Raw genomic sequence first — 24,441 nt, 5'->3', positions numbered from 1 at the left:
TGGATGGATCTGGGTCCTTCTTTAGGCATTCAGCCACACTGAAGCCATGTTCAAGGCCAAGACTGAGTCTGGAGTGGTGTGGAGAGGGGGCTGGGACACTGAGGCCCGGAGTGCCTGTGCGTACCTCAGGGCAATGCTTTGGCCCAGTGTTTCTTGGGTTCATGAAACAGCCGGACTGAGGGGTTGGAAGTGAGCCTTCAGTGCTGTGGGCAGAAGTGCCCTTTGTGTTGCTTGAACTGTTCACTCAGTTCGTCCTAAGGGGCTTCTGGGGCCAGCTGATCACCCGCACTCTTGGACGGGCTCAGTCCGACCTTATCTGGGTCCTCCTCAGTTCTGTCCTATCTTGAGGAAGCCCATGGTAACCGTGCCCAGCTGGTGGGGTGTTTCTGTGACTGGACTGGAAGTCAGCACATGGCCGAGTCTTGGGGGTGGGTCACAGGTCAGACCTGCGAGCACTTCCGGTTATCTTAGCGCCCCAAGGCTAGCCAGTCATTTGCTGTTTTGGGGTGAGTGAGAGAACCATTAGGGCACTCAGTGACCACCTCAAGTGACCCAGGGACTCCGGGGAGCCCTGGAAAAGGGCAGTGCCTCAGTCCTCAACCAGCTTTTTAACACCACTGGGGCACTCAGCGACCACCTCAAGTGACCCAGGGACTCCAGGATGCCCTGGAGAGGGAGTGCCTCAGTCCTGAACCAGCTTTTCACAGGAAAAATTGTTTGGTCTCAGGAGTGTGTCGCTGTGTCTCCCTGGAGAGGGGTGTTACTGATGTCACAGCTGTGTTCTTTCAGGAGGGAGGTGATAGCCTTACAAGCTGATTGTCCAGACTCTGGGTGATGGCAGAATGTAGGTTGGCTGGGCCAGGCGTGCTGTGTCTCTGGAGGTGCGAACCATGGCTGTTGACAGACGCTGAGCATGTCGGCCAGGTTTAAAGAACAGCATTTACTGCATGTTGGTCAAACAGAATCATTTCATAGCAGGTCCTAGGTATCGGGTGGTAGAGCTAGATTAAATAGATTCATTGATTAAATAAATTCTTTGTGGCCTCATTTACAATTGGCATAATTCTGATTTTTTTTTAAGATTTATTTATTTTTATTATGAAGTCAGATATACAGAGAGGAGAGACAGAGAGGAAAATCTTCCTTCCGGTGATTCGCTCCCCGAACGACCACAACGGCTGGTGCTGTGCTGATCTGAAGCCAGGAGCCCAGGTCCTTTTCAGGGTCTCCCATGTGGGTGCAGGGTCCCAAGGCTTTGAGCCGTCCTCCACTGCTTTCCCAGGCCACAGGCAGGGAGCTGGCTGGGAAGTGGAGCAGCCAGGATTAGAACCAGGTCCCGTTAAAACTGACACCCATATGGGATCCTGGCACATGCAAGGTGGGGACTTTAGGCAGTAGGCTTCTGCACCAGGCCCTATTTATTTATTTTTTAAAATGTATTATACTTGTTTGAAAGAGAGAGAGCTCGCTCTTTGGGCCAGAGTGAAGCTGGGAGCTTTTTCCAGGTCTCTCACATGAGTGCTAGGATAAGCACTTTGGCCATCTGCTGAGATCTCAGGTGCGTTGTCAGGGAATTGGATCAGAAGTGGAGGCAGCGTTACACATGACGGGTTAGCGTTCTGTGCCACCAGGCTGGCCCCTCTTTTTTGTCTGTTAGTGAAAACAAAAATGTTGATGTACAATAACGTAGTTTCCCTGAGACCTCTCAGGTAGTGGGTGTTTCACCAGCTCTTTGGTGTTGCCCAGGGAACTGTTTTCTTCATCTCACGAGAACCAGGCAGAGCTCAGAAGACTTCACACAGTGTGTTGATAGCGAGATTCTATTGATGCTTGCACAGTGTCCTGGCTGGTTTGAAAATCCGTGATATTGGGGCCCTGCGCTGTGGCCTAGCGGCTAAAGTCCTCGCCTTTGGATCGGCTCAGCTCTTGCCGTTGCGGTCACTTGGGAAGTGAATCATCAGAAGGAAGATCTTCCTGTCTCTCCTCTCTGTATCTGACTTTGCAATAAAAATAAATAAATCTTTTTAAAAAATCCGTGATATCCTGGTTCTAACGCCTTGCAGTCAGAAGTGGAGTTGGCACAGTTTGAGTAACACAGGGAGCAGTTGGCAGTGTGTGATAATGGCAGTAATGGCTACCGTGGAAGACAGGACTTGGGCTGCAAACTTCATTCCAGTCGTGATTCGCCATATCAAAACTGGGTTATATTAGGCAATCACTTGTTTATTTTCAGTGAGGTAATGATTGTCATATCTGCTGTGAAGTGTTGAGATAATTAAGTTAGCTTGTAGAAGATGTAAGCTCTCAGAAACTTGCGTCACTGTTCATTAAATGGCACTTCAGGAGAGGCGGTACACACGTTACAGTGCACTGTTCTAACTTTCACGTTTGCCCCAGCACAGATGGTGTATTTCATGACTGAGAGTTAATGCTTGTTGATTCATGACTGATACCAGCAGGTTCCAAATAGCCGTGTATAACAAGATATTTCTCCTTCCACTTAGAGGGGGAAGCTGTCTTGACGTGTCCTTGGAATCAAGGAGTGTTCAGACTTCTGCACCGTCAGCCTCCCAGGATGGAAGTTATCAAGCTGTCCCTTGGTAAGGCCTACTGCCGTTTTCAGAGTGTGCCCTAGTTTCCCCTGCACAGTGCAGATTTCAGTTCATGGTGGAGCAGCTGAAGCAGCCAGGGAGGGCTGCCTTCCATGCCTGCTCTCTTGTGAGTATGTCTTCATGGGCGATGAATCGGGTGACATGTCTCAGGGCTGAAGTTTCCTTTCCCGTCAGCTGAGGTCATTGTGCTGTGCTTGGTGTGGGCTGCCTGGCCCACAGTCCCTTTCTTTGGTGCCTTGGGTGTTCCTATGTGTGAGCCCCTTTGCATGTGTTGGAAGATAATGGGATTTGGAAGTCGGGTGACAGGACTTCAGGTGTGTTTATATGGAGTGACTGTCATCTATCCTGTCTTTGTCTTCTAGGAGATCTACTTTCTAGGGACTCGTTCTCTCCACATGAAGGCGAGACAGAGGCAGAAAGTTTTATGCCTGAATGCTTAAGAAACTGTCACCAGGTATAAAATATTTGTCTCTTGCTACGAGTGAACATCGTTGGATGTAAAAGTCAGACTTGTCACTAAGGTGTCATAGGACAGTCAAAGCCTCATTCCAGCTTAGATAGCACTTTGACCATCGTGACTCCAGAAGCCTGTGTCTTGGTTTTCTACTAACAGCGGAGATGACCATGTGCTCCGTGAGATGCTTAATTCTTCAGCTTATGGAGTACAAATGCTGTGCTCGGAGTATAATAGAGAACAGTAGGATGGGTCAAGCACCCCCTCCGCTCGCAGTGTGAGGAGTGCCAGGAAAGGCAGACAGGCGGGTTATGGGTACAGGGGAGTCAGTAGGCCCTTGACCCCCGGGCTGGGCAGTCAGGCCACTCAGTGTGGTGGAGGTGTTATCCATCCTCGCTCCTATGAATGCTGCTCCCTGGCTCAAGGCAGCTTGTGTGTTGGTGATTTAGGACTCCGTGTCATTTGACGACGTGGCTGTAGACTTCAGTCGGGAGGAGTGGACTTTACTGACGCCAGCTCAGAGGTGCCTCTACAGAGACGTGATGCTGGAGAACTACAGGAATGTGGCCTCTGTAGGTAAGGTTGCCGCCAGGCTGATGTTAGCCTTTTGGGAGTGGAAATGTTTTGTGCTTACCTCTTCCAGGACTGATGTCAAGTATAACGGAAATCAAAGAAATCATCCCTGTCCTAATAGCATCTAGTCGGCTGTGGTGGTGTCAAGTAGCTGTGCTCCTAGGCTTAGGGACAAAGTAGCTGTGCTTCTAGGCTTGGGGACATCATTCAGTCTCGGTGACTTCATGTTGATACAAGGAATCAGAAGTCTTGAGTCGTGTCATTTGAACTGCAGAGTCACAGGAAGACAAAAAGAGATCTTTCATCTGATGGTTTGCTCTGCAGATGCAGCCAGGGCCGAGGGGTCAGGCTGAATCCAGGAGTCTGGAATTCAGCCTAAGCACCTCCCTCCACGCCCCCAGCAGGTTCCCCAGGAGAGCCAGGCTCAGTGGCTACCTAGTCCTGGAAACCTGGGCTTCCCATGTGGGTGGTGGGGGGCCCCAAGTACTTGGGTCATTCCCTGTTCCCTTCCTAGGCGCATGGCCAAGGAGCCGGGTCCAAAATACAGCAGCTGGAATCCAGGTTGGCACTCTGCCATGGAATGCCAGCGTTGCAGGCGGTAGTTTACGTCGCTCCACATGAGTCAGACTTACTCTGAGGATGGAAAGCGGTGCTATAGTTGTATCTTGAGAGATTTTCCTCTGTGGTTGTGCCTGAGTTGGAGATAACTGACTAGTCTTTCTAGATGCCCAAGGAATGAATGTTTGCTTTTTGTCTATATAGTCTTCTCTTACTAGGCAATCCTGTGTCCTGGGAATGTCTGTCATCTTGCACATGAGCCATCCTCACCTCATTAATGTGTTTCTCTGAGTGCAGGCTGCCAGCTGTTCAAGCCTAGCCTGATATCTTGGTTGGAGGAAGAATTGGAGTCCATGATAGGAGAGCAGGGTGTCCTCCAGGGTGAGTATGAAAAGCAGCCCTGGGCAGTCAGTTCGGTGTGTGTGGAAGTGCCATGAAGAAACCTGTTCAAGGCATTTGAATCTGAAGCTTTGGGGCCTTATACCATTTGTTTTGAGATATCTTCCATTCCTTCCTTGTTCCTATGAAACTCATGTCAGTTCTTATTTGAACTAATGCTTCTCGTTGGCTAGATCTCACTTTGTGTTCCTCATACTTTGGTTTTCACCATCACATTTAATTGTCATTGAATGAATTGTTGAATAATTTCTAAGGTTTCATCCCAAGTCTTTATGATTACCAATCTTTAGGCATAGCCAACCTGGTTAAATCTTCTCTTTATTTTCTTATGTTTAATATGAAAACAAGTAGCAGATACCCTTTAAGGTTTAACTTACACAGCCATTCATTCTGCTGTGCAAACCCATTCGTATGCTTCCCTGTTTTATTTCAGGATGGGCAGTGGACCTTAATACCAAAGGAAGAGCACATCGGGGTACCTTTTGCTCAGAGACTTCAAAAAATGTAGAACTGGTAAGATTAATAAAAGTTATTTTTTAATTTCTAAATTCAGAGGTTGGGATTTCCATGATAGAAATTGGTAGACACGAGATATTTTTGGATCTGTCATGATAGTTCGGTGGTTACATCCTTGCCTTACAGGTGCCAGGGTCCCATGTGGGCATCTGTTCGTGTCCCAGCAGGTCCACTTCCCATCTGGGGAGTGAACCATCGGATGAAGATCTTTCTCTCTGTAGCTCCTTCTGTCTGTAAAATCTACTTTTCTAATGAAAATAAATTAATTAGAAAAAAGAAAGAAATGAGATATTTTTGTGATGTAGACTACATACAAGAGAGCAGTGTCTGGGGAGAAACCTGAGATCCAGAGCGAAGCTTGGGCCTCAGAATTCTTGCTAGTACGCATTTCTCAATGTCTGAAAAGTCTTAAATAGCATCCATGTTTCTGTCAGCAGGCAAGCAGTCACAGCACACAGGAACTCTGTGCCTCTAACCAGTGTGACACTGTCTTGTGTGAAGAGGATGCAGGCGTTCAGACACCCATGCGTGTGAACAGTACAGCGAACAGTTCTGCTTGGAATCAGCATGAAAAAGACTTCTTTCCCCTGTATAGGCAGAGTTCTGCTGGGGACAGACTCTCTGCACTGATCCAGAGTGCAGACCCCTTGAGCCCGAATCCAGATGTGTGTCAGAGAGCAAACACACAAGACAGATCTGCAGGATGCAGGGATTGTGACCAGGACCAAGGCTCAACTCACGGTGAAGAAAAACCCTCTTACGTGGAGCAGGGTGGGAAAGCGGTTCCTGACTCTGTGAGCCAAACTGCACATACCCCAACACACGCCACAGGACAACCCCGTGAGTATGAGGGAGGTGGGAAATGGCTCATGTTTCCTGTCGGCCGTAATAATATGCAAGGTGAGACTGAAGAGAAACCCAGTGAATGGAAAGAAAGTGGAAAAGCCTTCACTGAACCCTCAGGTGTAACTACGCATGTGCAGAGCAACACAGGGGAGAAGTTGTATGAGTGTAAGGAATGTGGGAAAGCCTTCATCACTTCCTCACGACTTAGTGAACACTTAAGAAGTCACACCGGAGAGAAACCCTATGGTTGTTATGAATGCGGGAAAGCCTTTGCCTCTTCTTCGTATCTGACCGCACATTTAAGAACTCACACCGGGGAGAAGCCCTTTGTGTGTACAACCTGTGGGAAAGCTTTCACACGGTCCTGCTACCTTCGTGTTCACATGCGAACTCACACTGGAGAGAAACCTTACGAGTGCCAGGAATGTGGGAAGGCCTTTACCGGGCGCTCGTGGCTTACGATCCACTTACGCACGCACACTGGAGAGAAGCCCTATGAATGCAAGGAATGCGAGAAGGCCTTCACAAGCTTTGCTTTACTAAACGAACATATAAAGACACACACTGGTGAGAAGCCCTTCGTATGCAACATATGCACAAAGTCTTTTCGAAACTCCTCATGCCTTAAGACCCACTTTCGAATTCACACTGGAATAAAACCGTATCAGTGTAAGGACTGTGGGAAAGCTTTCAGTGGGCGTGCAGGCTTCACCAAGCACGTACTAACTCACACTGGCGAGAAGCCCTACGAATGTAAGGAATGTGGGAAAACCTTCCGTACCTCCTCAGGCCTCACGGAACATGTAAGAATTCACACGGGAGAGAAACCCTTTGAATGTTACCAGTGTGGGAAAGCCATGGCTCATTCTTCCTCTCTTGTTGCACATTTGAGAACTCACACTGGAGAGAAACCTTTCGAGTGTAACATGTGTGAGAAAGCATTTACAAGCTCCTCCTACCTTCGTGTTCACATGCGCTCTCACACGGGTGAAAAACCGTATGTGTGCAAGGACTGTGGGAAAGCATTTATTGCACACTCGGGCCTTAGCCAGCACTTACGAACACACACTGGAGAGAAGCCTAATGAATGCAAGCAGTGTGCAAAAGCCTTCACTACCGTTCCGCAGCTTAACGAACATAGAAAAACCCACACGTGTGAGAAGCCTTTTCAGTGCGTGGTATGTGCAAAATATTTTAGAAATTCTTCATGCCTTCAAACGCACTTTCGAATTCACACTGGAGAGAAACCTTATGAATGTAAGGAATGTGGGAAGGACTTTGCCGCGCGCTCAGGCCTTACTGTACATCTCCGAAGTCACACTGGGGAGAATTCCTACGACTGCAAGCAGTGTGGGAAAGCCTTCATCACATCCTCAAGCCTTATTGCCCACATGAGAAGTCACAGGGGAGAGAAGCCCTTCCAGTGTGACCAGTGTGGGAAAGCCTTCGCCTCTTCCTCGTATTTCAACGCACATCTGAAAACTCACAACGGCGAGAAGCCCTTCGAGTGCACGGTGTGCGGGAAAGCGTTTACGTGTTCCTCCTACCTTCGCCTTCACGTGCGGATCCACACTGGAGAGAAGCCCTTCGAGTGTTCCTTATGCGGGAAGGCATTTCTGTGCTCCTCTTACCTTCGGATCCACATGCGCACTCACACCGGAGAGAAGCCTTACGTGTGTAAGGAGTGTGGGAAGGCCTTCACGGAGCGCTCGGGCCTGAGTAAACATCTACGCACACACACTGGGGAGAAGCCCTGTGAATGCACCGAATGTGGGAAAGCCTTCCCCAGCTACTCCGACCTGGGTGAGCATCAAAAATCACACTGGAGAGGGACTCTGTCAGTGTAAAGATTGTGAAGAAAATCTTTGTAGGGTCTCCTCATTCCCTGGTATCCACATTTGAAGTCCCCATGTCAAGAAACCTTTTGAACATTAGTGCTGCTGTCCGTGTTCTTCAGAACCCTGCAAACACACCGTGACCCTGAGGAAGACACACAGTTACTATTATCTCACTACCCAGCGTGGGAGAACTCTGCGGCCCCATAGTGTAATGAATATGCAAAGATTTTACTATCTCCGTCTAAGCATGTGAAATACTGCAGTGGAGAGCAGCATTGTTGGTGTAATGTGGAAAAGTTAAGATTCTCTTAAATAGTTTGCTGTTCACCTGCAACTATGTGGTGGAGAGAACTCGATTAAGGTGAGAAATGTTGGACTCATTTGAGTGGAGAAGCTGCATGCCCAGATTACAGGAATGTGCTGTGTCCTGAGATCTTACATGCTGGCAGATCTGGCTTCTGGAAGGTTCTGTATATTTTGGATGTTACAGATATTTTAATGATGTCAATTACAGATCTCTAATTTCCATTATAGTTCTTTATTTTTAAACTTTATTGAGTTACAAGTGAAAAATCATGTATTAGGGAATATAGCTTGATTGGACTTAATAAACATTGTAAAGTGATGTTTACAACTGTCATGAACGCGTTTCTCATGACCTTGTGGTGCCATGAAAGTGCTTTCTGTTGTGCACATACTGGCGAGAATTAGAATCACTGTGCTTTACAGAGAGCGAGCACATACTCGTAACATTTGACCAGTGTCTTCTCCATTTTTTTCCATGACTACCAGTTTCTAATAACTATTGTTATGTTCTCTGGTTGAGTTTATGACTTAGATTCTGCATCTAAAAAAAAAAAAATCATTCACTTGTCATTCTCTCTGGCTCTGTGTTGCTTAGTTTAAAATCCTCAAGTTGAACCATGTTGTCACAAATAACAGCATTTCCTTTATTTAAGAATGATTCACGGGCCCGGCGCGGTGGCGCAGTGGTTAAGGTCCTCGCCTTGCACGCCCGGGATCCCATATGGGCGCCGGTTCTATCCCGGCAGCCCCACTTCCCTTCCAGTTCCCTGCCTATAAAGGTATCTTAAGTATGGGCTGGCTGCATTGTGCTAGTCTCCATGGTGTATTATATGGAACACCCATAGCCATAATGACCACACCAGTCTATAGTCCCCAAGAGTAGATACAGGTAAACCTGGGCTAAATAAACGTTTACAGTTTCAAAAAGATTTGTTTGAAAGACTCCCAAACCTGTTTGTTCTCTTTTAAATCAAGTAAGATTTCAGTACCAAGGTTGGCAAACTGTGGTCCATGACTGACATCAAGCCTGTCTCGGTGTTCAGTGACTGAAAGCATGATCCAGAAATGTGATTGTGGCAGCTAGAGCAATGCCAGCAGTAGTTACAGTTTAATTACTGCTGTAAAAGCAAGTCCCTAGGGACTAGGAGAGCATTCATAGGAAGCTGAGTAAGGTAATTACCTTTATTAAAAGTGATGTAAATAAATGATAAATTGTATACATTTTAAATACCTTGGAAGAAACTTCTACCAGACGGTCCTCTTGAAAATCAATAGTATTTATACTAAGCTTTATTAAAAAACAAACAAAAAAAAGAAACTTTGTGCATGAACCTGGAACTCCAGCCAGATCTGCCCTGTGTTTGGAATGTCTGCTTTCCAGGGCGCATCAGCCCAGAGCTGGATCGGCAGAAAGAGAAGATTGGACTCAAAGCAGTGCATTTTATGCACCAGAAGTTGAAAAAGTAGCATGGCAAAACAGCTATCAGGAGAGGCATAAAACACACCTGATTACATATCTGAACTTTTTAAAAGATTTGTTTGAAACAATTACAGAGTGAGTGGGGGAGACAAAGCTTTGAACACTGCTTCACTCCCCATGAGGCCACAGCCACTGTGGCTGGGCCAGACCTCACCCCTAGCTGCAGGATCCCCAGCCTTTGGGCCTCTTCCACTGCCTTCACGTGTTAGTAGGGAGGTGGATCAGAAGTGGAGCAGGGGGGACTCTTAACTGGTACCTACATGAGATGCCAGTGTCGCGGGAAAGCAGATTTACAGAGAGATAGAGCTCTTCCATCCACTGATTCACTCCCCAAGTGGTTGCAACAGCTGGTGCTGAGCTGAACCGAGGCCAGGAGCCTCTTCAGGTCTCCCACGCGGTTGCAGCGTCCCAAGACCTTGGGCTGTCCACTGCTTTCCCAGGCCACAGGCAGGGAGGGAGCTGGATGGGAAGTGGGGCAGTTGATATAGGAACCGGCACCCACCCCAGGTACATGCAAGGCAAGGATTTAGTCACTAGGCTATCATTCCTGGCCCTATTAATTCCAATGAGGCCACCCATAAACACACAGCCTGAGTGAAAACATGCTTGGGGTCAGTGATAGATGTATCTGGGCTGTGGACTTCTGTGATCATCCCAGTCATTAAAGAAATGCATATTTGTAGAAGGAAAAAAAAAACCGTATATGGGAAACACGACTACTAGTTTGGTCTCCAAGTGACAGAAAAAGCAGGAACTCAGACCATCTTGTGGACTGGTAGGTTTGTCAAAGGGGCAGGTCAGGGCTTCGGGCCGTTAGCTGGGAAAGTCGGGGCGCCGTCTGAGCACAAGCTGTCCAAAGTGGGGTGCGCGGCCCGCGCGAGCGGAGGTGACGTCACGGCCCGCGCGAGCGGAGGTGACGTCACGGCCCGCGCCGTCTCTTCCGGCCTGGTCGGTGCGGCGGGACTTGACGTTGTGGAGGTGAGAGGCTGGCGGGGGCGAGCGGACCGTCCTGTCGGGGCTCCCGGGGCCAGCGGGCGGTGCGGGATGCCGGGCTGTCGGGCAGGTTCCCCGTTCCTGTCGGAGCCCCCCATCCTGTCGTGGCCCATGTTCCTGTCAGAGCCCCTCATCCTGTCAGGGTCCTCCGTTCCTGTCAGAGCCTTCCATCCTGTCGGGGGCTCCCGTTCCTGTCAGGGTTCCCCGTTCCTGTCGGAGCCCCCATCCTGTTGGGGCCCACGTTCCTGTCTGGGCCCCCCGCTCCTGTCGGCGCCTCGGGACCACCTGTCCTGTTGGGGCTGCTGGGTCGAGCGGGTGATGCGGGATGCCTGGCTGATGTACAGGGGGCCGCCCGTCCTGTCAGGGCTGTGGGGGGCGAGTGGGTGGTGTGGGATGTACGTCGGGGTCCCCCTCCTGTGTGTGTAGATCACATGGCATTTATTTTTTAAAGATTTATTTTAATTTTATTGGAAAGACAGATATACAGAGAGGAGGAAAGACAGAGGAAGATCTTTGATTTGCTGGCTCACTCCCCAAGCAGCTGAAACAGCTGGAGATGAGCTAATCCGAGGCCAGGAGCTGCTTCTGGGTCTCCCATGCTGGTGCAGGGTTCCAAAGCGTTGGGCCATCTTCCACTGCTTTCCTGGCCACCAACAGGGAGCTGGATGGGAAGTGGGGCACATGAGATGCAAACTAGCACCCAAATGGAATTCTGGTGCGTGCGAGGTGAGGACTTTAGCCACTAGGCTGCCGCGCCAATCCCCCCTGCACATCTCTAATGGGAGTCTCTCAGGTCTGGGAATTGGATGAGAAGCTGTGATTCTTTCCTGTGGTTTCTGAACATCTGGTTTGAGACTTGTTATTACGTTGAGTAAGCTGTACTAAATTCTTAGGCTGGCAGTGTGGTCCATTGGACACACTTGGTCCCAAACCTATTTTTGCAAATGACTTTATTGCAGCCGAGCTGTGCTCATTTCTTAACACATTGTGTGTGTGTGTGTGTGTGTGTGTGTGTGTGTGTGTGTCTCTTCATAATGGCCTAGTAGAATATTCACAGCAAGCATTCTGGCTCAAGAGTACCAGACTGTTCTATAGCTCATAGCTCTGATTATCTGCCCCTTTTAAGCTTCTAGTGTGACTTTAGCATGCTGTCCTCAGTCAAGGCCAGCAGCAGTCAGTACTCGTTAGAGTGTGCTGGTTTGTAGCGGCTCTCCCACGTATGACAAGCTGAAGTGCGCCAGGTGTGATGTTTGATGACAGTTAACTGCTTGTTGATTCATCTTGACAGGAATCCAGATAGTCCACCCACAAGGAGCAGAGATCGCCACTGTCCAGTTAAATTCCAGACTGCCCTGACGTGTCCGTGGTAAGTCCTACTAATGGCGTTCCTGTCTTACAGAATCAGTGCCTTCACTGCCTCTCCGGACTATGTAGTCTGGACCTAACTAGTCAAACTGCTGGCTCCTTTTGGGGGGTGCCGGAGTCCCCCAGAGAGGGCTGCTTTTCAGGTGAACCCTTTGTCTACATGCTTTGATTCTAGGTAGAAGTGTTACACATAATTTGACCCATATGTTCTTGTCAGTATAGGCAAATGGAGACATTTGTCAGGGCTTGTGCTTCTTTAGCCGTGAAATGGGAGTACTGTGGGGTGCAGGCTGTGGTTGCTGACTCCTGGTGAGGCTGACTACTCACTGTAGAGGAGTGTGTGCACGTGCGTGTGTGTGTGTGTGAGAGAGAGAGAGAGACCTTGTGAGTGTGCTGGCTGCCTAGGGAATTTTGAGTTAGGATGGAATGAGCCCGGGTGTGTGAATGTGATCAGTTCTGGGTTCTCATGCCGTCTTTCTCTCCTGCCAGGCCTTTGTCCTAGGGTCCCAGTCAGCATTCAGGGAGACGAGAGAGCAGCAGAAAGGATGGCGACTGCCCGTCCAGCAGGTTGTTACCAGGTGTGCACAGCTGCGTCTTGGAAAGTGACACCCTGGCATGCATGGCTAGATGCCTTTCCTTCAAGGCATACCTCTGCTCATATCTTCTTCTTTTCATATCTTTTTGAATAGACATTTAGAAATTGTACATACTTACAAGGTGCCATGCATTGTTTCAATACATGTCTATGTTGTGTGATGTCCAGTTAGGGAAAGCCTGCCCGTCTTGTATACCTAACATTCGTGTGTCACACACCTTAACATGTATGATGAAAATCATCAGAATTCTGTCTTCCATGTGTTTAATTTATTTATTTTTAAGGTTTATTCATGTCTATTGTAAAGTCAGATTTACAGAGAGAAGGAGACAGAAAAGATCTGTCTGCTGGTTCACTCCCAAGTTGGCACAACAGCCGAAGCTGAGCCGATCCAAAGCTAGGTGCTTCTTCCGGGTCTCCCACGCGGGTGCAGCATCCCAGGCTGTGGGCCGTCCTCCACTGCTTTCCCAGGCCACAGGCAGGGAGCTGGAAGGGAAGTGGGGCTACCGGGATATGAACCGGCACCGTTATCATAGGATCCTGGTGCATGCAAGGCAAGAACTTTGGCCCATAAGCTATTGTACCAGGCTCTCTCTATTTTTTTTTTTTTTTACTTAGTTATTTTTTAAAAAATATTTATTTAGTTATTTAGTGGAAAGTCAGATATATACAAGGAGGAAGAGAGACAGAGAGGAAGATCTTCCGTCTGATTCACCTCCCAAGTGGCTGCAGTGGCCGGAGCTGAGCCAAATGGTATCCCAGTGTTTCGTTATGAAGTAATCTTGACCCTCCTAATGCCAAGGGTATGTTTCTTATTTTGCTGTGCACCCTCACATCCGCCCCGTGTGGTTGGGTGCAGCTGAGCGGCAGCCCTTTGGAGCACTGCCTCCTGGTGGAGACAGCGGTAGAGATACACTGACACTGTGTGGGCTCACAGGGCCTCATTTTTGCGGTGAATGTGGGTTGGTACTTGGCTCAAGCCCGCCTCTGTGTACTGTTTTAGGACCTGGTGACCTTCGAGGATGTGGCTGTGGCCTTCACCCAGGAGGAGTGGGCTTTGCTGGACGCAGCTCAGCGAAGCCTCTACCGAGAGGTGATGCTGGACAACTATGAGAACCTGGCCACAGTGGGTGAGATGACCGTCACTCCTTGTGGCCTTCAAGGGAAAAGAGAATTTAAAAATCTCATTTTGATTTAAAACATTGGAATCCCTGCATTTTTTTTTTCATAATGTGCATTTTCTAGGAGCTTTTGAAGACTCCTAGGCATAGATTTCACAGTTTTTTTTTAAGATAACGTTGTATATTCTGTTCTCACTATGTCCCAGTAGCATGATGGCAGGTCTGACTGCTGTGGGGAAGAACAGAGGTGGAGTTTTATAGTTATGTTTTAATCTCCCGTGGGAGTTTTCAAGTCACCCTAAGATCAGTAGCATCACTGTTACTCTTAGAGATGTCCCCTCTCGCTCTCCACCCGACATCTTGAATCAGAAGCTTCTCTTTCGGGGCCCAGTGTTTCTGATTCTGATGCAGTCAGTTATTTGAGATCACTGGGAAAATTTTGTCCAAATGTGTGCTTGTAGTCATGCCCTTGACCATCAACTTGTGTTTCTAGGACCACTGTCCTCAAGGCACCAGAAATGGGCTCTTTGTATTTTTGAGTGTTTCAGCATTCATTTCACTGCTTTCCAAGCAGTGAATTTTCTTTAAAAATTTTTGTTTGTTTGTTTTATTGAGAGACAGAGATGCTCTGTCCGTTGTTTCCCATATGCCCTCAACAGCCAGAACCAAAGCAGGCTGAAGCCAGGAGCCCAGACTTGATCTGGTTCTTCCTTGTTGGAGGCAGAGAGCTCCATCCTTGAGCCCTCACCTGTTGTTTCCCAGGATGCACCGAACCAGGACTCTGGCCGGGCTCTCTGATAAGAGGTGTGGCATTCCAAGTGAATCCTTACCCCGCTGCTGGTTCAGGCCTCACTGCTGGAATGGCTGATCTCTGAATCATGCCACGGTTTATCATTTCTTGATTGAGCCTCTGCCGTTAATGTGTCTTTCTTTGCATACAGCATGCCAGCTCAGTAAACCCAGCCTGAACTCTTGTCTGGAGGAGGACGAAGAGTTGAGGACGACGGAGAGAGGCGTTCTTCAAGGTGAGTGTTTGTGAGTGGCGTTCCTAGTCCCTGACAAGTCTGGTGTGCTTAAGCTTCACTGGGGAAACCTGTTGAGAGTGTTTGTGCGAAGACTGCTTCTGCTCCTCCCATCTCTCCACGCCCTACTCTGTCCTCTTGTCTTTTCCCTCCTCTTTTGCCAGATTAGATGTTCTCACTTATTTAAAGTACAGATACAGAAAGCTGAGACAGAGTGGGAAGGTCTCTGCTGTCTCGTCTTAGTGTCTGCTCTTCCTTGAGTTGGTGGCTGTTGGAGAGGCTGAGATTGGCCTACATCCCTTTCTGATAATGTTGTTTCTGTTAACCAGAACATTTTCGTTTGCATAAGTTTGTCAAAATGACGACATTTTGGGCTTTCTTTTTTTAGTTTATAAAGATAAAATAGCTAAGTATTTAATAATTTATGGATTTTTTAAAAAGAGAAAATAATTGTTACACTTTCAAATTCTATACATAGAGAATGCATATTTTTCATTTAGATTAGATTTATTTTTTAGCAGTTTTCATCTTTCTTTTTTTATTTTATTTTATTATTATTTTTTAAAATAATCTGGGTCTTTTTTGTTATTATTATTATTATTTTTTTAATTGGAAAGGCAGATATACAGAGAGGAGAGACAGAGAGGAAGATCTTCCGTCCGATGATTCACTCCCCAAGTGAGGTCAACGGCCGATACTATGCTGATCCGAAGCCAGGAGCCTCTTCCGGGTCTCCCACGCGGGAGCAGGGTCCCAAAGCTTTGGGCCGTCCTCCACTGCTTTCCCAGGCCACAGGCAGGGAGCTGGAAGGGAAGTGGGGCTGCCAGGATTAGAACCGGTGCCCATATGGGATCCCGGGCGTGCAAGGCGAGGACCTTAACCACTTGCGCCACCGCGCCGGGCCCAGTTTTCATCTTTCTGACCATCCAGCATCTCTTAAACTTCTTGGCGTTTTGTTTTCTCTGGGTTCCCCAGGTTGACGACATTTTGAATGTGTAGCTTCATTATTGCTGAATTTTACAAAATAGCAACCCTGATCTCTTTTGTTTTTAAGCATGTTTAAAATGAAAACAAATGCAACTATGTCATTGTTAACTTCTTGAGACTACTCTTTTGTTGTATAAATCCTTGCATATGTTTTTCTGTTTTACTTCAGAATGGGAAATACACCTTAAGAACAAGGGACCAGCACTTTGGCAGGACATTTTTTGGTCACACAGTCCAAACGGGATGCAACTGGTAAGATACACAGCAGACAATGCCTTACTATCCACATTCAGAGTGACTGGAAATTTCATGATAGGAATCACAAATGGCACATTTTTAAAAATTAGTTTTTCAGATTTACATAAAGTGAGCAAATTTCATTAATTTCATCTGTGCAGTTTTAAGAGCCTTATGCTACTTCCTATCCTGTCCTCCCTCCCTCTCTCCTTCCTTCCTTCATTTCTCTTGGAATTTGTACAATGGCATACTTTCTGATTGTTTTATCATCACAAGCTTAACCTTCCACCAGACAAAGAATTCAGGAAGTAGGAAAGTAGGCCTCCTGTGGAGCTTGGTGCCTTGGCATTCACTTGTCCCAGTGACAGCCAGACATTTGCTTTTAAAAATAAGTTTGTGAAAGTCTTGTAGGAATCTTTTCAAGATTAGTGCAGGTAGCACTAATCTCTTTCAAATTCAAGGAAAATCCAGAGGGTAAGAACTGTGTGCACATGATGGAAATAGTGAAACTCATTGTCCTCCTCCTGTTGCTCTCCTATGACTAAAATCTATTTAATATGTTTGACAATGAAAACATTCAGCACTTATTTCTGTCAATAGGCAAGAAGCCAGAATGGAGTGGGACTCTGTGACTCTAATGCTTATAGTGAAGTCTTCAGAGAGTGCCTGGGCCTTCTGACACTCCTGAGTGCTCCAAATAGGAGGGACACATGTCCATATGGTCAGCATGCAGAAGGCATCCCTACTCTGCTCAAGAACCCTGGAGAGAGCTTTCCAGTGTTCAGTGAGGATGGGAAAGACTTGAGTGTGACCCGGCGTGTTTACCAGACTGCGTGCAGCGACCACGGCCCAGCCCTCGCAGCCCCAGCACACTGTCAGGCGTGTGGGAAGACCCACAGTGCTGGGGAGCTGTCTGCCTGGAAGCAGTGTGCTAGCACTTTCCCCTCCTCCGTTAGCCACGCAGATATACGTGTGCAGGCAGGCACCAGAAGAAAATCCCACGAGTGTGAGGAGTGTGGGAAAAGTTTCAGGTACTCCGCCAACCTTAATATTCACATGCGAACCCACACGGGGGAGAAACCTTACCAGTGTAAGGAATGTGGGAAAGCCTTCTCTAGGTTTTACCCATTAACTCAACATCTGAAAACTCACACAGGAGAGAAGCCCTTTGAATGCAAGGTATGTGGAAAATGCTTTAGAAATTCCTCCTGCCTCAACGACCACTTCCGCGTTCACACCGGATTAAAGCCATATAAATGCAAGGACTGCGGCAAGGCTTTCACTGGGCGCTCTGGTCTCAGTAAACACTTGCCGACTCACACTGGAGAGAAGCCGTACGCATGCAAGGAGTGCGGGAAAGCCTTCACCACATCCTCGGGCCTTATCAAGCACGCGCAGACACACACGGGGGAGAGGCCCTTCGAGTGCTACCAGTGCGGCAAGGCCTTCGCCTCCTCCTCCTCTCTCATTACCCATCTGAGAATCCACACCGGAGAGAAGCCTTTCGAGTGTCACGCGTGTGGGAAGGCATTCACGTGTTCCTCCTACCTTCGTATCCACATGCGTACTCACACCGGAGAGAGGCCCTACACCTGCAAGGAGTGTGGGAAGGCCTTCACGGAGCGCACGTGCCTCACCAAGCATTTGCGAACACACACTGGGGAGAACCCCTTCGCGTGCAGCATGTGTGGGAAGGCATTTGCGTGTTCGTCCTACCTGCAGAACCACGTGCGAACTCACACCGGGGAGAAGCCTTACATCTGTAAGGAGTGCGGGAGAGCCTTCACCGTCTCCTCACATCTCAGCAAACATACAAGAATTCACACCGGAGAGAAGCCCCATAAGTGTAAGGACTGTGGGAAGGCCTTCACCGTGCGCTCGGGCCTCACCAAACACTTGCGGACACACACCGGGGAGAAGCCCTACATGTGCAAGGAGTGCGGGAAAGCCTTCACCACGTCCTCCGGCCTCATTGAGCACGCACGGATCCACACGGGGGAGAAGCCCTTCGAGTGTTACCAGTGCGGCAAGGCCTTCGCCTCCTCCTCCTATCTCATCGCCCATCTGAGAATCCACACCGGGGAGAAGCCCTTCGAGTGTCACGCGTGTGGGAAGGCATTCACGTGTTCCTCCTACCTGCAGAACCACATGCGTACTCACACCGGAGAGAAACCTTACGTGTGTAAGGAGTGTGGGAAGGCCTTCACCGTGTATTCACACCTCAGTAAACATGTGAGGACTCACAGTGCGGAGAAGGCCCACAAACAGAAAGCGTGCGGGCAAGCGTCCAGGAATCCTGCCCATCTTTCTGAATGCCTGCAGACACGCTGGGGGGAAAACCTTTGCAGGTGAGGAACGGAGTCCTCAGGCCTCAGCACTTTCGAGTTCTGATCCAGAGGGGCCGTGCTCATTGCCAAGACTGAAAACGTAGCTGAAGATGTCCCATGCATCTCAGGAACACGGGAAAGCTGCTGGCATCTCCTGTCTGTCCAGCAGGTAAGGCTGCATGTGCAAGCCATCCGGTGGTCCAGAACATGGAAAGCCCTTACCAGTGCTTGGGGTCTTGCTCAGTGTGAGCTCTACAGTGGAGAGAAAGCCTAAACCTGTAAGATGTGGCCAAGCTTAGGCCTGAGTGCTTTGAGGTTCACAGTGGTCAGCCATGTCAGAACGTCGCTTTCAAGTGACATGTTCTTCAGGGTTCGCATGGGACATGAAAAATGCTCCCCTGTGTTCAAGAGCATGGATGTCTTGGCTTTATGGATTTATTTTGAACATCCGATTGTTTGAATATTTGAAGTGTTTTTAAAAATATCTGTGTTTTAAACTTCTCTGCTACATCCAATCTCTACTACAGTTTTCCTTTTAAGGTGCATAGCCAGGTGGTGACATACGTATACATTGTGAAACTGAATAAAATATTCCTTGCTTGACATTGTGATGTTTTATTTTTGGTGTTTTGAAAACTCTTTTGCCTTAGGAGGTTTTAGGTATGTAGCATTAAGTGTGGTCAGCACGCTATATGAAAGTGTCTCTTCTTGGTCTTTACTGACACTTTCAAGAACTTTTCGTTCCCCCAGCATCCAGCCCCTCATAGCCACTGTTTCTTTCTGCTCTTCGGTGAATCTGAGTTGTTTTTGGATACCACATTTTAAGTGTGGTCATGCAATATTTGTATCTGGCTTCACATAGTATAGTGACAATTGGCCGAAATTTATTCTTTATTTAAGGATGTTTTCCCAATTTTTTAATGTTAGTATAGAGAAACTGCTGATTTTTGTATGTCCACCCTGACGTTATAAAGGAAACACTTTACTGGTTGTAGTAGCTCCCCATCCTTGGCACAGACAGCACAAATATGTTAACTCAAAGTTCCCGTTGGCTGCAATTCAGCATCTGACAAAGTAGAAATCAACTATTAGGAGTTGACCATGGTGTGTTGATAAATGAAAAGAAGGGGAAAATAAAGATCTAAATACTGGATTGTTGGGGCATTGGATGGATGAGCAGGCTTATCAATGGGGGAATCATACTAAGTGCTCCAGGAAGTGGCTTGGAACCAGGTTCTGTGCGCCCTCCCCCTGCTGAGGTTTGCTCGGAGATTTGGCCTTGGCCAGGAGAGCTCCACCTCCTGGGTACAGCCCCGCCCCTGCTCTGGCTCCGCCCAGAGGCCTCTCACCCCAGGCCACGCCCAGAGGCCTGGCTCTCAGCCCCGGCCTGGCCACGCCCAGAGGCCTGGCTCTAGGCTCCGCCTCTGCCTCCCTTGCCCAGTGCTGTTCAGGCCGGAACCAAGTAGGCCTGGTCCACCGGCTCCTGTCCGACCCTCAGCCCCGCACTTCCAGGTTCTCAAAGACGTGACATGGGCAAAGCGCGGCCCAGTTGTGCCCCTCTGTCCTCCTTCCCGAGAGGAAGAGAATATGAAAAAGAAGAAAAAATATATGAGGCCATTTCCAATATCTCTGTATCATGCCAAATTATCAATATTATAAGGAGTGGGCCCGGCGCGGTGGCACAAGTGGTTAAGTCCTCGCCTTGCACGCCCGGGAGCCCATATGGGTGCCGGTTCTAATCCCGGCAGCCCCGCTTCCCTTCCAGCTCCCTGCCTGTGGCCCGGGAAAGCAGTCGAGGACGGCCCAAGCTTTGGGACCCTGCACCCACGTGGGAGACCCGGAAGAGGCTCCTGGCTTCGGATCGGCATAGCATCGGCCGTTGCGCTCACTTGGGGAGTGAATCATCGGACGGAAGATCTTCCTCTCTGTCTCTCCTCTCTGTATATCCGCCTTTCCAATAAAAAAATAATAAAAATAAATCTTTAAAAAAAAAAAATAATAATATTATAAGGAATAAGACATTCATTAGACACATTTTTTAAAGAAATTCACTCCTGTGTCTGCCTATGAAAAAAATATACATATTTCTTTGTTTTTTTTCAGTAAGTGCTGTTCACAGAGGTATGGCTCACTTACAAGAAAGGGCTTCTCTCGGATGTTCTCAAGTCTGCACACAAGACTAGCCCAGTTTCCGACCTTCTTATGTTGGCAAGTGTCTTCCCCATGAGATCTTCCGAGCTGCAGACACGCGCGCGTGCCTTGCCTTTAGCTGTTTTCTCAAGCATGTGTCTTCAGGTGTCTCCGGAAGTAGGCAGGACAGACGAAGGCTTTTCCGCATTCCTCACACTCGTACGGCTTCTCTCCAGTGTGGCTCCTCATGTGTCTTCGGAAGGATGAGGGGCAGCTGAAGGCCTTCCCGCACTCCAGGCACTCAAAGGGCTTCTCTCCAGTGTGCATTCTTGCGTGGACAGTGAGGTAGGAAGAATGGCGAAAGGCTTTCCCGCACTCCTTACACTCGTAGGGCTTCTCCCCAGTGTGTGTTCTCATGTGGATCCTCAGGGCCGAGGGGTAAATGAAGGCCTTCCCACATTTCTTACACGCGTAGGGCTTCTCTCCGGTGTGTGTCCTGACATGGACCGTGAGGTGGGAGGCGCTGATGAAGGCCTTGCCACACTCCTTACACGTGTAAGGCTTCTCTCCACTGTGCGTCCTTAGGTGCTCCGTGAGGGATGAGGAGCGGCTGAAGGCCTTGCCACACTCCTTGCATTCATACTGGATCTTTGCAGGGTGATCTTTCACGTGTGCTCGGAAGGAGGAGGGACAGCTGAAGGCCTTGCCACACTCCTTACACTCACAAGGCTTCTCTCTGCTTTGATTTTTCACGTGTGTATTAAGGGAGGTGGGCAGATAGAAGGCTTTCCCACACTCCAGGCATTCGTAGGGTTTCTCTCCAGTGTGTTTCCTCATGTGGATACTCAAGGAGGAGGGGCAGTTATAAGCTTTTCCACACTCCTGGCATTTGTAGGGCTTCTCTCCTGTGTGTGTTCTCACATGTACGGTGAGTTTGGAAGACTCGCTGAAGGCCTTGCCACAATCCTTACATTCATAGGGCTTTTCCCCGGTATGAATCCGTATGTGGATGATGAGGTGAGAGGAAGAGCTGAAGGCCTTCCCACATTCCTTACACGCATACGGCTTGTCTCCACTGTGCATCCTCTTGTGTTTGGACAGGGAGGAGGAGCAGCTGAAGGCTTTGCCACACTCCTTACATTCGTAGGGCTTATCTCCGCTGTGAATTCTTTTGTGTTCTGTGAGGGAAGAAGAGCAGCTGAAGGCTTTGCCACATTCCTGGCATTCATGGCTGGTCTTTCCCGTGTGGATCTTCATGTGTGCCCTGAAGAGGGAGGAACAGCGGAAGGCTTTCGTGCATTCCTTACACGTGTAGGGCTTCCCTTCATTGGGAGTGTTCACGTGCTTCTTAAAACAAGCGAGGAAGTGGAAGGCTTTCCCACACTCCTTGCACCGGTAGGGCTTGCTCCCTGTGTGAGAGCTCAGGTGGGCCTCAAGTGATGGATGATCCGTGAAGACCTTGCCACACTCGTGGCATTCGTAGGAACTGACTGCAGTCACGCCCTTGACATTTGGGACTTGGTTCAAGCTGTGTCCACGCTGATGCTCCTCGTTGTATTTATAGGGATTCTCTGCCACGTGACTTAAAGATCAAAAGCACTTTATTAGTAACAGGAATGTACCATTCTCAGTGAATTTGTCTACTTTCTGCCCTATCTGGTTGTATCAGCTGAAAGTTCCACAGAAGGCCTGCACTTCCACTGAGCTTTTGAGCTACAGGATTTTCCTGGTAATTGTTCACAACTGAAGCATGTGCGTCAAATGTCCAAAAACCAAGTATCATTTGCGGGAGAAAATAGACTGGCAAAATTATTTGTGAAATCACAATGTTTGATAAATTTCAGGACTCTTTTATGAGTATCACTCGCCTCAGCTGTCTCTCCTGGTTTTTGTTCCGATAATCAGTATCATGGTATTCCCAGATTTCATGTAAAATGGAAGACCAAGAATCATTCCTTTTGAATCTTAGAATTTTCTGTTCATGGGATGCTTTTTCTCCATACATATCTCGCAGAGCAACTGGTTCCTTAGCTTTTGGTTGTATTTCAAAGGCTGAAACGAAAAAGGGAGGGCACCTGTACACTGAGGACTTTGAGCAGTCTGGCTGTTTCCGCCAGGGTTGAGATGGTTAGCAGCTAAGAAACAGGACAGGTAATGGGCACGGTGGTTAGGCTGGACTGGGAGTGCTTGGGTTGAGTCCCAGCTTCCTGTTAGTAAGCAGTGCAGGAGACAGCAAGAATGGCCCAAGTGCTGGCTTCCCACCACCCTTGGGTGGGCTCCGAAGGGAACTCCCAGCACCTGCCTTTGGCCTGGCTGAGCGTTGGCTGTTATAGGCCTGTAGAAAATGGACCAACGATGGAAAGAGCTCTTTCTGCCTTTCAGATAAATAAAAATAAATAGCAGTGTTTTTAAATGTAAGAAATAATTCTACGGAGAGTGAAACTGCTGGCAAAAAAGTAGACTAGTATAAAGAGAAAGGACAGACAGGAATGGAGCTCCATGCACATGGAACTTACAGGAAGGAATGATATGGGAGGCCTTGGCTAAGGACAGGGAGAACAGTCATTAAGGCATCTGGAGCAGCAGCCTCCTTGGATAAAACAAGGTTGTATGTTTGCTTTTATCTGGTTTACTTTTATCCCAAGGACCGTTTATCCCAAGGATTCTTGCCTTCCTGGTGCTCCATGGGACAGACGTCTTGGGTAAGTCTTCCTCTTGCTGTCTTTGGGGCCTCCGCTTGTAGCTCCTGGGAGAAGAGCTGGGGTGTGTGCAGCAGGTACCCTGAGGGAAGACAATGCAGAGCCACAAGCATTTCTGTGAGATACAACCAAAATCCAGGCTTTCCTGTATGCCAGAGATGGCAAGGCTGAGTTCAACTGCAACAGAATGCCAAGTCTGTTTTCAAAAGAAAGAGCAGGGGGTCAGGGATAGGTGGATGAAACCTCTGATTCCAGAACTGACATGAGTCACAGCTCAATTATACTACAAGCTGATTGGTGCTGGTCCAGTTGAACATAAATAATCTCACAGAATGCCAACTTGGAACAAGGGCACTCTGAGATTGTGACAAGGCTATTTCGCAATGATAGTTTAAGGATGGACCCAGCAAAAAGTTCTACGCTACCTACATCATGCTCAACAACAGAACTGCCTCTAGTTTCTGTCCACACCTGACATGACCACCTGTGTCACAGCTGTTCAAGCTCCCCTAAAGCCGCCCGGACCCCGTGTCAGGGTTCCTGGATCTCAATCCAGCCTCTACGTAACAACCCAGCTCCCTGCTCGCACACACGCTGGATGGAGTCCTGGCGCCTGGCTTTGGCCTGGCCCAACTGCAGCTGTGGTGGGTATCTGGGAAGTGCTCGTGTGGCTTCCAGTAAAAGTAACCATGGGTCTCACTTTTGTGAACCCAATCAACAATGAATGGAAAATATTCAGGAAAACATCATAACTGCACTGGAAACATATAGACTTTTGTCTCCATGTCATTATTCCCTGAACAAGATATACAGCAACTATTCATGTAGCATTTGCATCATATTAGGGATCAGAAATAGATCCTTTTGTGGTTGACACACACAGGAGGCAACATGTGCCTCCCTCCAAATCTTGTTATGATGTCGGCACATTATCCATCTGACGTGAAAAAACTGAGAAATCATTTAGAGATGTAAAGCTGGCGGCTGGGTCTGTGTGGAGTCTGTGCAAACACTACCCTGTTCTTTCAGGACTCGAGTGTGCATGCAGTTTGCCCTCCACAAGGTGTCCTGGAGCAAATCCACATGGATACCAAGGGATGACAGTCAAGTCAGCTGGTCTTCCACAGGAAGCAAAAGCATTGCAACAAGTAAAGTCCTTCCCGATATAGTGCTGGACCAGCTGGGCATCCTCAGGCCTGGAAATATGTCCACACTCTTCACAAAGATTAGCTCAAAATGAGCCACAGACCTAACCCTAATACGTAAGACTAGAAAACTGCAAGACAATGGGAGGAACTGGCATTACACTGTAGTGTAACACATGCAGCTGCCGCTTGTAATGCTAGCATCCCACATTGAGGTTAGCTGGTCCCACACCTGTAT

At 48.3% G+C, this 24,441-nt stretch overlaps 2 protein-coding genes and 1 pseudogene across 3 annotated transcripts in view; 2 read left to right on the top strand and 1 right to left on the bottom strand.

Moving 5' to 3' along the window:
* Positions 1–24,441, bottom strand: part of LOC121160445 (zinc finger protein 883-like) — a 42,552-nt gene that overhangs the window by 15,630 nt on the left and 2,481 nt on the right. Inside the window, exons 4-5 of the mRNA XM_040986238.1 lie at positions 22,228–23,140; positions 20,548–21,941 (exon numbers count right to left, since the gene is read on the bottom strand). Coding sequence (XP_040842172.1) covers positions 20,548–21,941; positions 22,228–22,364 — 1,531 coding nt within the window. The 5' untranslated portion in view covers positions 22,365–23,140. The remainder of the gene's footprint in view (positions 1–20,547; positions 21,942–22,227; positions 23,141–24,441) is intronic.
* LOC121160444 (zinc finger protein 791-like) overlaps positions 11,585–24,441 on the top strand; it is a 49,454-nt gene continuing 36,597 nt past the window's right edge. The window contains exons 1-7 of one of the 2 annotated variants that reach the window (XM_040986236.1): positions 11,585–11,941; positions 12,430–12,518; positions 13,539–13,665; positions 14,598–14,681; positions 15,835–15,917; positions 16,503–17,081; positions 17,250–18,940. In XM_040986236.1, coding sequence (XP_040842170.1) covers positions 12,486–12,518; positions 13,539–13,665; positions 14,598–14,681; positions 15,835–15,917; positions 16,503–17,081; positions 17,250–18,254 — 1,911 coding nt within the window. In that variant the 5' untranslated portion in view covers positions 11,585–11,941; positions 12,430–12,485 and the 3' untranslated portion in view covers positions 18,255–18,940. Of the gene's footprint in view, positions 11,942–12,429; positions 12,519–13,538; positions 13,666–14,597; positions 14,682–15,834; positions 15,918–16,502; positions 18,941–24,441 lie in introns of both variants that reach the window. The other variant, XM_040986235.1, reaches the window with a different exon arrangement.
* On the top strand, positions 23,917–24,001 carry LOC121160513 (annotated as a pseudogene).

The sequence above is a fragment of the Ochotona curzoniae genome, unplaced genomic scaffold, assembly GCF_017591425.1.
Source record: "Ochotona curzoniae isolate NIBS_2020 unplaced genomic scaffold, NIBS_Ocur_1.0 contig_4502, whole genome shotgun sequence".
In the NCBI taxonomy this organism is placed as follows: Eukaryota; Metazoa; Chordata; class Mammalia; order Lagomorpha; family Ochotonidae; genus Ochotona; species Ochotona curzoniae.
This window is presented reverse-complemented; position numbering and strand designations above follow the sequence as displayed.